This window comes from Bos taurus, chromosome 10 (genome assembly GCF_002263795.3).
Source record: "Bos taurus isolate L1 Dominette 01449 registration number 42190680 breed Hereford chromosome 10, ARS-UCD2.0, whole genome shotgun sequence".
Lineage (NCBI taxonomy): Eukaryota > Metazoa > Chordata > Mammalia > Artiodactyla > Bovidae > Bos > Bos taurus.
In genome coordinates this window covers 42,626,996-42,642,198 of record NC_037337.1, presented here as the reverse complement: position 1 = coordinate 42,642,198, position 15,203 = coordinate 42,626,996, and the positions used below count along the sequence as shown (strand labels likewise).

Genomic DNA, 15,203 nt, shown 5'->3' with positions numbered 1-15,203 from the left:
CTTTACTAGTGTGTGAGATCAGTGCAATCGTGTGGTAGTTTGAGCATTCTTTGACATTGCCTTTCTTTGGGATTGGAGTGGAAACTGACCTTTTCCAGTCCTGTGGCCACTGCTGAGTATTCCAAATTTGCTGGCATATGGAGTGCAGCACTTTCATGGCATCATCTTTCAGGATTTGGAATAGCTCAACTGGAATTCCATCACCTCCACTAGCTTTGTTCGTAGTGATGCTTTCTAAGGCCCACTTGACTTCACATTCCAGGATGTCTGGCTCTAGGTGAGTGATCACACCATCGTGATTATCTGGGTTGTGAAAATCTTTTTTATATAGTTCTTCTGTGTATTCTTGCCACCTCTTCTTAATAAATATCTTCTGCTTCTGTTAGGTCCATACCATTTCTGTCCTTTATCAAGCCCATCTTTGCATGAAATGTGCCCTAGGTATCTTAAATTTTCTTGAAGAGATCTCTAGTGTTTCCCATTCTATTGTTTTCCTTTATTTCTTTGCATTGATTGCTGAGAAAGGCTTTCTTATCTCTCCTTGCTGTTCTTTGAAACTCTGCATTCAAATGGGTATATTTTTCCTTTTCTCCTTTGCTTTTCGCTTCTCTTTTCACATCTATTTGTAAGGCCTCCTCAGACAGCCATTTGCTTTATTGCATTTCTTTTTCTTGGGGATGGTCTTGATCCCTGTCTCCTGTACAATGTCACAAACCTCTGTCCATAGTTCATCAGGCACTCTATCAGATCCAGTCCCTTAAATCTATTTCTCACTTCCACTGTATAATCATAAGGGATTTGATTTAGGTCATACCTTAATGGTCTTGTGCTTTTTCCCACTTTCTTCAATTTACATCTGAATTTGGTGATAAGGAGTTCATGATCTGAGCTACAGTCAGCTCCTGGTCTTGTTTTTGCTGACTGTATAGAGCTTCTCCATCTTTGGCTGCAAAGAATATAATCAATCTAATTTCGGTGTTGGCCATCTGGTCATGTCCATGTATAGAGTCTTCTCTTGTGTTGTTGGAAGAGGGTGTATGCTATGACCAGTGCGTTCTCTTGGCAAAACTCTATTAGCCTTTGCCCTGCTTCATTCCATATTCCAAGGCCAAATTTGCCTGTTACTCCAGGTGTTTCTTGACTTCCTACTTTTGCAGTCCAGTCCCCTATAATGAAAAGGACATCTTTTTTGGGTGTTAGTTCTAAAAGGTCTTGTAGGTCTTCATAGAACCGTTCACCTTCAGCTTCGTCAGCATTACTGGTTGGGGCATAGACTTGGATTACTGTGATATTGAATGGTTTGCCTTGGAAACGAACAGAGATGATTCTGTCGTTTTTGAGATTGCATCCAAGTACTGCATTTCAGACTCTTTTGTTGACCATGATGGCTACTCCATTTCTTCTAAGGGATTCCTGCCCATAGTAGTAGATATAATGGTCATCTGAGTTAAATTCATCCATTCCAGTCCATTTTAGTTCGCTGATTCCTAGAATGTCGATGTTCACTCTTGCCATCTCCTGTTTGACCACTTCTAATTTGCCTTGATTCATGGACCTAACATTCCAGGTCCCTAGGCAATATTGCTCTTTATAGCATCGGACCTTGCTTCTATCACCAGTCCCATCCACAACTGGGTGTTGTTTTTGCTTTGGCTCCATCTCTTCATTCTTTTTGGAGTTATTTTCCCACTGATCTCCAGTAGCATTTTGGGCACCTACAGGCCTGGGGAGTTCATCTTTCAGTGTTCTATCTTTTTGCCTTTTCATACTGTTCATGGGGTTCTCAAGGCAAGAATACTAAAGTGGTTTGCCATTCCCTTCTCCAGTGGACCACATTCTGTCAGACCTCTCCACCATGACCGGCCTGTCTTAGGTGGCCCCACGGGCATGGCTTAGTTTCATTGAGTTAGACAAGGCTGTGGTCCTAGTGTGATTAGATTGACTAGTTTTCTGTGATTATGGTTTCAGTGTGTCTGCCCTCTGATGCCCTCTGGCAACACCTACCATCTTGCTTGGGTTTCTCTTACCTTGAAACACAGTTTATAGTATTCTAATCCAATTCTCTCACTTGACACAAGAGTAGTGGAGGCCAAAAAGAGTAAAGGAATTTGCCTGTGACCTCACAGGTAGTCACTGGTAGAACGAATAGTACTAGAACTTGTCTCAAATGCTGTACTTAATTCTTCCAAGAAACCTTCATGGATTTCCACTCTGCAGTTTAATTGAATACAGTTACCCAAAGCCTTGCCTCTTTTTCTCTTCGGAATCCAGGTCCTATAAACTAGCTGGACAAATCTCTCCAGAGCAGCCTTTGTGGTTTTCAGTTAGTTCTTAGCATGTGATCTTTGAGAGTCCATGGAGCTCAACTCTACATTTTAAAGTGTACCATGTTTCTTCTAGCAAGTTTGGATGTTCACAGCAAGAGGAATCTTAGGGTATCTTGTCTAAAATAATTGCTATATGATTACTTATTTAATGCCTGTCTTCACCAATAGACTACAAGCTTCCTGGACACTACTGTCATATTTAAGATCAAGCATAATATTCACATATTGTAGGTACTCAATGCATATTTACAGAATAAATTAATGAGTAAATGAATATCACTTAACAAATATGTATGAAAGCCTGTATTGTGCTAGAATAGAGTAAGATTACTGATTAGTATGCATTTGGTTAATCCTTCTTCTGTTAGGATAAGTAGCTAGCCATTTGGTAGGGAAAGAAACTGGATTTCTCCCGTACTTTTGGGGGACAGAGACATAACTTTTGGGTGGATTCAGGATTTAAAATGAAAACCAAAATTATAACAGTACTACAAGAAAACACTGGAAAAAATTTTAAACCTATCAATTATAAATTTTGATACAAAAACTTTAAAACTATTTGCAACCAATATGATGATCAAAGGGCTAATTTTCTTTCATGTAATCATTTACAAATACACAAACTACAGCCCAGTAAAACATTAAGAAAGTGGACTGTAGACTGGAAGGAGAAATTATCAGATAAAGATACATGGCTGGCTTATAAACATAGGAAAACATGCTCTGCATCATCAAAATTCAAATAGAAAGAACAGTTGTCATCTTTAGGCTATTAGAAGGCCAAATATAAAAAAAGTTTGTTAAAAAAAAAGAGTTTGAAAAAAAAAAAAAGAGTTTGTTACTTCACACTGTTGGGGGAGTGTGGAAAAACAGATACATTCTATGGGTATGAGGCTGAATTGTTATAATATCCATAGAAGGCAAACTGGTAATCTCTATCAAAAATTTAAAAGTTCATATTCTTTGGTCTCTGAGTCCCATATCCAGAATTTTATTTTATAGACCTACTTTATAATATGGATATACTATATAGATATGACTACACTTTAAGTGTGCAAAAGAATGTTCAAAGATGTTTCCATTTAATTTCATCTTCTACTTTTGCTACTTATTTCTTTATAGCTTTTATACTCTTCTAAGATGCTTTATGATCTATTTGTGAAAATACTGGGTATGGTATTCTGTTTGTGTACATGAAAAGAGAAGTAGTAAACATATATAAAGATAAGTACAAATAGAACTGCCTTATGATCCAGCAATCCCACTGCTGGGCATACACACTGAGGAAACCAGAAGGGAAAGAGACACGTGTACCCCAGTGTTCATCGCAGCACTGTTTATAATAGCCAGGACATGGAAGCAACCTAGATGTCCATCAGCAGATGAATGGATAAGAAAGCTGTGGTACATATACACAATGGAGTATTACTCAGCCATTAAAAAGAATACATTTGAATCAGTTCTAATGAGGTGGATGAAACTGGAGCCTATTATACAGAGTGAAGTAAGCCAGAAGGAAAAACACCAATACAGTACACTAACGCATATATATGGAATTTAGAAAGATGATAACAATAACCCTGTGTACGAGACAGCAAAAGTGACACTGATGTATGGAACAGTCTTATGGACTCTGTGGGAGAGGGAGAGGGTGGGAAGATTTGGGAGAATGGCATTGAAACATGTAAAATATCATGTATGAAACGAGATGCCAGTCCAGGTTCAATGCACGATACTGGATGCTTGGGGCTGGTGCACTGGGATGACCTGGAGGGATGGTATGGGGAGGGAGGAGGGAGGAGGGTTCAGGAGGGGAGCACATGTATACCTGTGATGGATTCATTTTGATGTTTGGCAAAACTAATACAATTATGTAAAGTTTAAAAATAAAATAAAATTTTAAAAAAAAGGAAAAAAAAAGATAAGTACAAATGTGTATATGGACACATTTATACATATACATAGGTATATCACACATACACCTCTGAGTGGATGAATACATAGGTAGACAGATAACACTGTTTTTTAAAGATCCTCTCCAAAACTGGTAACAGGTGAGTTTGGACAGAGAGACTGGAGATAACACTGTTTTAAAGATCCTCTCCAAAACTGGTAACAGGTGAGTTTGGACAGAGAGACTAGAGAAACAGGGATCTGGGTTGAATAAATACTTACTTTTAAAAATATACTTTATGTATCTGTGTTTTGCTTTACAGTATGTGCTGTGCTGTGCTTAGTCGCTCAGTCGTGTCCAACTCTTTGCCACCCCATGGACTGTAGCCTGCCAGGCTCCTCTGTCCATGGGGATTCTCCAGTCAAGAATACTGGAGTGGGTTGCCATGCCCTCCTTCAGAGGATCTTCCCAACCCAGGGATCAAACCTAGGTCTCCTGCAATGCAAGTGGATTCTTTATGGTCTGAGCCACCACAAAGCCCACTTTACACTATACAATTAATTAAAATATCAGTATCTGTTGAAATATTTTCTAAAAGAAAAATCTGCTAAATTTTTGATGGAGATTACCAATTTGCCTTCTATGGAAATTGTAACAATTCAACTCATACTCATAGAAAGTATCTGTTTTTCCACATTCCTTAACAGTAGCAAACATTTTTTTTTTTTGTACTTGTGCTTCTGTAAGCCTAAAAATGGCAACTCTTGTTTCTATTTGAATTTTGATGATGCAGAGCTTAATGCATCATAAACATAAACTATATATGTTTATATATATATATATACCCATTTCAATATATATATTCAATATATATACTGAAATTGAAGACAGCTCAGTAGAGATGTAAGTCTTTAATTATGGATGTAGAATCACAAATAATTGTGAGACTAAGTTAAGGAGGAAAATAGGTGATATCTTGAATAATGATGTCTTAATAACTGTACAAAAAAGATCTTCACGACCCAGATAATCATGATGGTGTGATCACTGACCTAGAGCCAGACATCCTGGAATGTGAAGTCAAGTGGGCCTTAGAAAGCATCACTACGAACAAAGCTAGTGGAGATGATAGAATTCCAGTTGAGCTATTCCAAATCCTGAAAGATGATGCTGTGAAAGTGCTGCACTCAAGATGCCAGCAAATTTGGAAAACTCAGCAGTGGCCACAGGACTGGAAAAGGTCAGTTTCCACTCCAATCCCAAAGAAAGGCAATGCCAAAGAATGCTCAAACTACCGCACAATTGCACTCATCTCACACACTAGTAAAGTAATGCTCAAAATTCTCCAAGCCAGGCTTCAGCAATATGTGAACCATGAACTTCCAAATGTTCAAGCTGGTTTCAGAAAAAGCAGAGGAACCAGAGATCAAATTGCCAACATCTGCTGGATCATCAAAAAAGCAAGAGAGTTCCAGAAAAACATCTATTTCTGCTTTATTGACTATGCCAAAGCCTTTGACTGTGTGGATCACAACAAACTGTGGAAAATTCTGAAAGAGATGGGAATACCAGGCCACCTGACCTGCCTCTTGAGAAATCTGTATGCAGGTCAGGAAGCAACAGTTAGAACTGGACATGAAACAACAGACTGGTTCCAAATAGGAAAAGGAGTACGTCAAGGCTGTATGTCACCCTGTTTATTTAACTTATATGCAGAATACATCATGAGAAACGCTGGACTGGAAGACACACAAGCTGGAATCAAGATTGCCGGGAGAAATATCACTAACCTCAGATATGCAGATGACACCACCCTTATGGCAGAAAGTGAAGAGGAACTCAAAAGCCTCTTGATGAAAGTGAAAGAGGAGAGTGACAAAGTTGGCTTAAAGCTCAACATTCAGAAGATGAAGATCATGGCATCTGGTCCCATCACTTCATGGGAAATAGATGGGGAAACAGTGGAAACACTGTCACACTTTATTTTTCTGGGCTCCAAAATCACTGCAGATGGTGACTGCAGCCATGAAATTAAAAGATGCTTACTCCTTGGAAGGAAAGTTATGACCAACCTAGATAGCATATTCAAAAGCAGAGACATTACTTTGCCAACACAGGTCTGTCTAATCAAGGCTATGGTTTTTCCTATGGTCATGTATAGATGTGAGAGTTGGACTGTGAAGAAGGCTGAGCGCCGAAGAATTGATGCTTTTGAACTGTGGTGTTGGAGAAGACTCTTGAGAGTCCCTTGGACTGCAAGGAGATCCAACCAGTCCATTCTGAAGGAGAACAGCCCTGGGATTTCTCTGGAGGGAATGATGCTGAAGCTGAAACTCCAGTACTTTGGCCACCTCATGTGAAGAGTTGACTCATTGGAAAAGACCCTGATGCTGGGAGGGATTGGGGGCAGGAAGAAAAGGGGACGACAGAGGATGAGATGGCTGGATGGCATCACCGACTTGATGGACATGAGTGTGAATGAACTCCGGGAGTTGGTTATGGACAGGGAAGCCTGGTGTGCTGGGATTCATGGGGTCGCAAAGAGTCAGACACGACTGAATGACTGAACTGAACTGAACTGAACCGAACATGCAGATCATTCCAATGTTCTTAAATTAAAAAATAATATCTATACTCAGGTGAAACAAAATATTAATAGGGGTTATCTGGGCTAGGAGATTAGTGGCACATTTTTTCTTTTTCTTTGAATTTCATTGTATTTAAGAAAGAAAGAAAGAGTCAGTCAGTTCAGTTCAGTTGCTGAATTAATGCCTTCCAATGAACACCCAGGACTGATCTCCTTTAGGATGGACTGGTTGGATCTCCTTGCAGTCCAAGGGACTCTCAAGAGTCTTCTCCAGCACCACAGTTCAAAAGCATCAATTCTTCGGCGCTCAGCTTTCTTTATGGTCTAACTCTCACATCCATACCTGACCACTGGAAAAACCATAGCCTTGACTAGATGGACCTTTGTTGGCAAAGTAATGCCTCTGCTTTTTAATATGCTATCTAGGTTGGTCATAACTTAGAGTACTTGGTATGTATTATATTCAGGGAAAATGTAATCTAAAAGAAGTATTTAAAAGCCAAATATAAATGAGTAATAGGATTTTGTAAAAATAGTATAGAATTAAGCTAAAAGCTCTTTACAAATACTGGGTTAAAATGGACTTTTAAAATGGTATTCTCAGCTTTCTTATTGAAAAAGAAATTGATAATTCCATTGATGGAGATAGATGGTGCTACATCATCTTAAGACTGAGTGGGAAGTACAACTTTTCAACTGCAGTTCTGTAATATCTCCATCAAGGAGAATAATTTTCAAGACCAGAATAAACATTAAGAACTACTTGAATATCACCATAGTTCAAGATAGTTTAAGCTATAAGAGATTGTTATTGTTCAAGTATAATTAATTGTTTCTTGTTTATCTTTCCCCTGCTCCCTTGAGGATTTTATAGCAGAGTACTGAAAGTATTTACGGAATTGATCTCAGTACCATTGTCATCTTTTAACAATGATGGAGAACAACTAGGAAAGGCCTGAGAGACTATAGGTGGGCAAATGTTTGATTAGCTTCTGAGAAGCATATGGATTTTGTAAACTACACATCTATGACTGATACAAATTCCAGGCAAACTGTAGAAGCTTGACATTGGACCTTCTACAGTCAGGCTTTAAATTTTAATTAATCATCTGTCACTAGATCTTACGTGCACCCTCCTCTCTAGTTACAGTAGGTTGTTATCCTCCCTAAGCTTTTCCCAACAACAGTTCTGGGCTCAAAGGCATCCTCTCACTATGTTCCCTGCTGCCTGTGTAAACCTCACTCTTCACTTAAGGTCTACTTCAAAGGCCCCTCAAATGAAACTCACCCTGGAATTAATCTCTTTCTTCTTTGCTCTTCTTGTGCTCTATGAGCACATCTATCATAGAATATAATTGTCCTACCTACTTAGAGTCATGAAAGTTGAAACTGAAAACAAAACAAAGAAGTTGAAACTGGAAGGAAGGGCTCTGAGATAGTTCTATTTTTCTCAATACATTCGTTTTGAGAGCAGGATCAGGTCATATCAGTTTTTAAATCTCTGGCTTGACTACTTCCTTTCAGATCAGATCAGATCAGTCGCTCAGTCATGTCCGACTCTTTTCGACCCCATGAATCGAAGGATGCCAGGCCTCCCTGTCCATCACCAACTCCTGGAGTTCACTCAGACTCACGTCCATCGAGTCAGTGATGCCATCCAGCCATCTCATCCTCTGTCGTCCCCTTCTCCTCCTGCCCCGCATCCTTCCCAGCATCAGAGTCTTTTCCAATGAGTCAACTGTTTGCATGAGGTGGCCAATGTACTGGAGTTTCAGCTTTAGTATCATTCCCTCCAGAGAAATCCCAGGGCTGATCTCCTTCAGAATGGACTGGTTGGATCTCCTTGCAGTCCAAGGGACTCTCAAGAGTCTTCTCCAACACCACAGTTCAAAAGCATCAATTCTTCGGCGCTCAGCCTTCTTCACAGTCCAACTCTCACATCCATACATGACCACAGGAAAAACCATAGCCTTGACTAGATGAACCTTTGTTGGCAAAGTAATGTCTCTGCTTTTGAATATGCTATCTAAGTTGGTCATAACTTTCCTTCCAAGGAGTAAGCGTCTTTTAATTTCATGGCTGCAGTCCCATCTGCAGTGAATTTGGAGCCCAGAAAAATAAAGTCTGACACTGTTTCCACTGTTTCCCCATCTAGTTCCCATGAAGTGATGGGACCAGATGCCATGATCTTCGTTTTCTGAATGTTGAGCTTTAAGTCAACTTTTTCACTCTCCACTTGTACTTTCATCAAGAGGCTTTTGAGTTCCTCTTCACTTTCTGCCATAAGGGTGGTGTCATCTGCATATCTGATGTTATTGATATTTCTCCTAGCAATCTTGATTCCAGCTTGTGCTTCTTCCAGTCCAGGGTTTCTCATGATGTATTCTGCATATAAGTTAAATAAACAGGGTGACAATATACAGCCTTGACGAACTCCTTTTCCTGTTTGGAACCAGTCTGTTGTTCCATGTCCAGTTCTAACTGTTGTTTCCTGACCTGCATACAGATTTCTTAAGAGGCAGGTCAGGTGGCCTGGTATTCCCATCTCTTTCAGAATTTTCCACAGTTTGTTGTGATCCACACAGTCAAAGGCTTTGGCATAGTCAATAAAGCAGAAATAGATGTTTTTCTGGAACTCTCTTGCTTTTTCGATGATCCAGCAGATGTTGGCAATTTGATCTCTGGTTCCTCTGCTTTTTCTAAAACCAGCTTGAACATCAGGAAGTTCACGGTTCACGTATTGCTGAAGCCTGGCTTGGAGAATTTTGAGCATTACTTTACTAGTGTGTGAGATGAGTGCAATTGTGCGGTAGTTTGAGCATTCTTTGGCATTGCCTTTCTTTGGGATTGGAGTGGAAACTGACCTTTTCCAGTCCTGTGGCCACTGCTGAGTTTTCCAAATTTGCTGGCATCTTGAGTGCAGCACTTTCACAGCATCATCTTTCAGGATTTGGAATAGCTCAACTGGAATTCTATCACCTCCACTAGCTTTGTTTGTAGTGATGCTTTCTAAGGCCCACTTGACTTCACATTCCAGGATGTCTGACTCTAGATGAGTGATCACACCATCATGATTATCTGGGTCATGAGGATCTTTTTTGTACAGTTCTTCTGTGTATTCTTGCCATCTCTTCTTAATATCTTCTGCTTCTGTTAGGTCCATACCATTTCTGTCCTTTATCAAGCCAATCTTTGCATGAAATGTTCCTTTGGTATCTCTGATTTTCTTGAAGAGATCTCTAGTCTTTCCCATTCTGTTGTTTTCCTCTATTTCTTTGCATTGATCACTGAAGAAGGCTTTCTTATCTCTTCTTGCTATTCTTTGGAACTCTGCATTCAGATATTTATATCTTTCCTTTTCTCCTTTGCTTTTCGCTTCTCTTCTTTTCACAGCTATTTGTAAGGCCTCCCCAGACAGCCATTTTGCTTTTTTGCATTTCTTTTCCATGGGGATGGTCTTGATCCCTGTCTCCTGTACAATGTCACGAAACTCAGTCCATAGTTCATCAGCAGTCTATCTATCAGATATAGGCCCTTAAATCTATTTCTCACTTCCACTGTATAATCATAAGGGATTTGATTTAGGTCATACCTGAACAGTCTAGTGGTTTCCCCTACTTTCTTCAATTTAAGTCTGAATTTGGCAATAAGGAGTTCATGGTCTGAGCCACAGTCAGCTCCTGGTCTTGTTTTTGCTGACTGTATAAAGCTTCTCCATCTTTGGCTGCAAAGAATATAATCAAGCTGATTTCGGTGTTGACCATCTGGTGATGTTCATGTATAGAGTCTTCTCTTGTGTTGTTGGAAGAGGGTGTTTGTTATGACCAGTGCATTTTCTTGGCAAAACTCTATTAGTCTTTGCCCTGCTTCATTGCGTATTCTAAGGCCAAATTTGCCTGTTACTCCAGGTGTTTCTTGACTTCCTACTTTTGCATTCCAGTCCCCTGTAATGAAAAGGACATCTTTTTTGGATATTAGTTCTAAAAGGTCTTGTAGGTCTTCATAGAACCGTTCAACTTCAGCTTCTTCAGCGGTTACTGGTTGGGGCATAGACTTGGATTACTGTGATACTGAATGGTTTGCCTTGGAAACGAACAGAGATCATTCTGTCGTTTTTGAGATTGCATCCAAGTACTGCATTTCGGACTCTTTCGTTAACTATGATGGCTACTCCATTTTTCTGAGGGATTCCTGCCCGCAGTAGTAGATATAATGGGCATCTGAGTTAAATTCACCCATTCCAGTCCATTTCAGTTCGCTGATTCCTAGAATGTGGACATTCACTCTTGCCATCTCCTGTTTGACCACTTCCAATTTGCCTTGATTCATGGACCTGACATTCCAGGTTCCTATGCAATATTGCTCTTTACAGCATCGGACCTTGCTTCTATCACCAGTCACAGCCACAGCTGGGTATTGTTTTTGCTTTGGCTCCATCCCTTCATTCTTTCTGGAGTTATTTCTCCACTGATCTCCAGTAGCATATTGGGCACCTACTGACCTGGGGAGTTCCTCTTTCAGTATCCTATCATTTTGCCTTTTCATACTGTTCATGGGGTTCTCAAGGCAAGAATACTGAAGTGGTTTGTCACTCCCTTCTCCAGCGGACCACATTCTGTCAGACCTCTCCACCATGACCCGCCCATCTTGGGTTGCCCCACGGGCATGGCTTACTTTCATTGAGTTAGACAAGGCTGTGGTCCTAGTGTGATTAGATGGACTAGTTTTCTGTGAGTATGGTTTCAGTGTGTCTGCCCTCTGATGCCTTCTTGCAACACCTACCGTCTTAGTTGGGTTTCTCTTACCTTGGGCGTGGGGTATCTCTTCATGGCTGCTCCAGCAAAGCGCAGCCATTGCTCCTTACCTTTATCAGGTAACAAAGTGCCTAATTTAGGTTGGGAGGGGCACTAGACCTGAAACAATATATCTTCAAGAGGTATGGTATTTCAATTCTAGTATAAGAGTTCATGTGTAAAAGTTTTCTGCATTATTGCACCTTGTGGTACATTTTATAGATCTGGTTAAAGCTTTGATATCAGAGCCATGTATAATTTTAGGTTTATTTAGAGGCATTATAAATGACTACGTGGATTTTAGGGACAGTTTTCGCTGGTTTATTGGATGGCATTTGTTTTCACAAGTTGTTTTATTACCGAGTCATCTAGTCAAAGCAGCACACATTGGCTATTTGCTTTTTCTTACTTTAAACTCAACTAGCTACACTTAAATATTAAAGACATTGTCTCTTGTCATTCTTCTGGAATAGTGTAGGTTTCCCTAGAAGTTGTGTGCCAGTTAAAACGAAGTTGTCTAACAAAACAGCATCTCCTACCGTCCACTCCTAATTATTACAGTTGAGTTTAAGTTATTTTGCAATTTTATTCCAGTAGGTGTCAGTGCTGAGTTCAGTAAAAAAATCCTTTTTCCAAGTGCAAAATTTTAATTAGAAGAATGTATAAAGGTTCAGACGACGAGCAAGAAAACAGAATAGTTACATCGTTTATTTCTTAAAAGTTCAAAACTCTTTCCTGGAGGCTCAAAAGAGACAGGGTCTCGCTATATTGCCCAGGCTGGAGTACAGTGGCTATTCACAGGCGCGATCCCACTACTGATCAGCACGGGAGTTTTGACCTGCTCCGTTTCCGACCTGGGCCGGTTCACCCCTCCTTAGGCAACCTGGTGGCCCCCCGCTCCCGGGAGGTCACCATATTGATGCCGAACTTAGTGCGGACACCCGATCGGCATAGCGCACTGCAGCCCAGAACTCCTGAGCTCAAGCGATCCTCCAGCCTCAGCCTCCCGAGTAGCTGGGATTACAGGCGCGCGCCACCGCGCCCGGCGATCGCAAACCTGCGCAAGACAACACTTGAGGCTGAGGTGTGGTGACGTCATCAGTTGTGCCCGCCTAGAATATTTGCAAGCCTCTCTCGGCCCCCGAGACTCCATGGACACATTGCACATGCGTCATTTATCAGCACTGCCTTCTGGGTAAACTGTGTCCTAAAATTTTGAAGAGCGCATGCGTACGCTCCCTCGTTCCTTTTACCTCGTTGCAGCCGAGAAGGCAACATGGGTCACCAGCAGCTCTACTGGAGCCATCCGAGAAAATTCGGCCAGGGTTCTCGCTCTTGGTGAGAAACAGAATGTGGTTGTTTGGAAGGGTTGCTTTGGGGCGCGACACTGCTTGAAATATAGTGTAGAGGAGCCCACGGGCGGCGCGTGGAGGGGAGACGGAACCGGAGAGGTGGCTGCCGCCATTTGCAGGCCTCCGATGGGTCCGTGGAGACCTGCAGGGCGAGTGGTGGCCCCACGGAGTGCCGATAATTCACTTTCTGTGACTAGCTATAACGCCGTTTCTTTTTGCAGCCGGGTCTGCTCCAACCGGCACGGTCTGATCCGGAAATACGGCCTCAATATGTGCCGCCAGTGTTTCCGCCAGTATGCGAAGGACATCGGCTTCATTAAGGTACGCTGGCGGACGCCATGGTCTCCTGTTTCAGGGAGGGGCGACAAGCCGGTAGTTCGGTGTCGGCGTTTGATCAGTGCCGTTTTTCTCTTTCAGCTAGCAGGGCTCTTCCTTTGTAGCGGACAACACAGTTGAGAGGCTCGGCAGTCATCTTAATAGGATTGAGGGGGATGTGAAGGCGTGGAAAAGTAGTTTTTCTAATACCTTTTTACCCATTTCTGTTAGTTTTAGGTGCTATATGTAATGTTGGATAAACATTACTTTTCAGAAGTCGCTAAAATGAAACATTAAATCATTAATCATATCTTGTTAATTTTCGGCAAAAAACATGCCTTGACCGCTGCCCTGAAATAACTGAATAGGGTCATGTAGTGAGCTTGAGGTTTGGGGCCACATAGACCTTTTTAGGATTCAGAGGTCTGTCATTTAATAGTCTTATGACTTTGGTCAAGTCGCTCAAAGTTAAGTTTTTTCCTGTGAAAAATGAATAGTAGGGTTGTTGAAAAAGTTATATGTGACGGTTTCTTGGCTCCTAAAAGTCACTTAAATGTTAGTGTTTTTTTTTAAGTTGAAGATTAATTTCTAACTGGCTCTTTGAGATATAAAATTCTGTCACTACTTTTTTATTAGTAATTAGAATGCAACGATGTTGAGTAGAACGTATTTGTTTAAATTAGAAGTTCTTATGTTGAAGTGTTACCGTGGGTACAATTTGTTAATGTAATAGCAGAGATGAATTGTTAATGTGCGATTTCTGTGACAAAGTATCTTAAGCTTAAACTTTTGATTTTGACCAAATAGTTAAGAAATACATGTTTAGTGTTAATTATGGAAGTTGAAATAACTCTGTATCACAGATGGGAGAATGGACTCCCATCCATTCTGCCAAAAGTCTGCCAGTTTTGTGTCGCATTTCTCAGAGATTAAGAATAAATGAATTGATTTATGAATGTCTCATAGAATAGTGTCTGGCACACTCTGAGTAACAAAATATTAGCTGTGTAATTAGTTACTACTTAATGACGTCCTGAGCTTTTGGTAAGGATCATTTTCTGAAGCATGTTTTTCTACTGGGAAATTTCTTTGAAGGTAGAAGTGGGTTTCCCAATACTAAAATTCAGTTAACAAATCAAGCTGAGATTCATGGAGCAGCTTGTAATAGGTGTTCAGTAAATATGTAAGGTATTTAGACCTGGATTACTAGTTTGGGTGGGTCAGGTTTCCAGTTTAAACCTCATTCTACAATGAACCATTTCTTTCTGAGAATAAAATGGTGATATTTAAGGCATTTTGAATTAATTTCCTTTTTCTTTTTTTTTCCAGTTGGACTAACCAAACTTCCTTAGATGGCTCATCCAGCACATCAACCTTAGGCGGAAACAATACTAGCTCTTTGTATATAAAATAAAAGTTTTCAAAACTTCAAATATGAGTGAAATCTTTTAAAAACTTACTTCTCTGGATTCAGCTTATAAGTATTTTTTTTAGTTTTCCCTGACTTATGCTAAAGTATTAATGCTGAACTCTTGTAGTGTCAGTTTTAGCTTTATACTTCAAAAAAGCCATTTTTTTTAGTTAAGGTGCCCACTGCATATAGCATCCAGCATATAACCGGAAACAAATTGGACTCTTGAGTGGTTGCTGTCATTAAGATCTGCTCTGGGGGAAAAAAAAGACCTGCTCTGAGCATTTACCTAGTGTTTAGTAGTCCTGGCTTTTGGGATAATTCACCAGTTTACAAGAAAGCTTGTGAAATTTCTCAGTGTGTTTGGGTGAGGTGATTAAAAGTGAAATGGGTCTTAAGAACAAAAGTAGCTTTTAGTTGGGCAAGGTCTATCAGAACAGGCTGCATAAAAGTTGAGCTAGTCAACTAGCACACAAGTCAAAATGACTTCTGAAGAGGAAGACAGGATTTGTTGAAGGATTAGG

The 15,203-nt window shown here is 40.4% G+C and overlaps 1 protein-coding gene and 1 non-coding gene across 2 annotated transcripts; one reads left to right on the top strand and one right to left on the bottom strand.

The window, feature by feature from the left end:
• Positions 1-12,349: 12,349 nt before the first annotated feature.
• Positions 12,350-12,648, bottom strand: RN7SL1 (RNA, 7SL, cytoplasmic 1). Its single transcript, NR_110389.1, has one exon.
• A 200-nt stretch (positions 12,649-12,848) lies between these two features.
• On the top strand, positions 12,849-14,701 carry RPS29 (ribosomal protein S29). Its single transcript, NM_174804.3, has 3 exons — positions 12,849-12,939; positions 13,175-13,274; positions 14,598-14,701. Exons 1-3 carry the CDS (start codon positions 12,878-12,880, stop codon positions 14,604-14,606), a joined length of 171 nt encoding a protein of 56 aa, NP_777229.1. The 5' UTR covers positions 12,849-12,877; the 3' UTR covers positions 14,607-14,701.
• Positions 14,702-15,203: the final 502 nt, after the last annotated feature.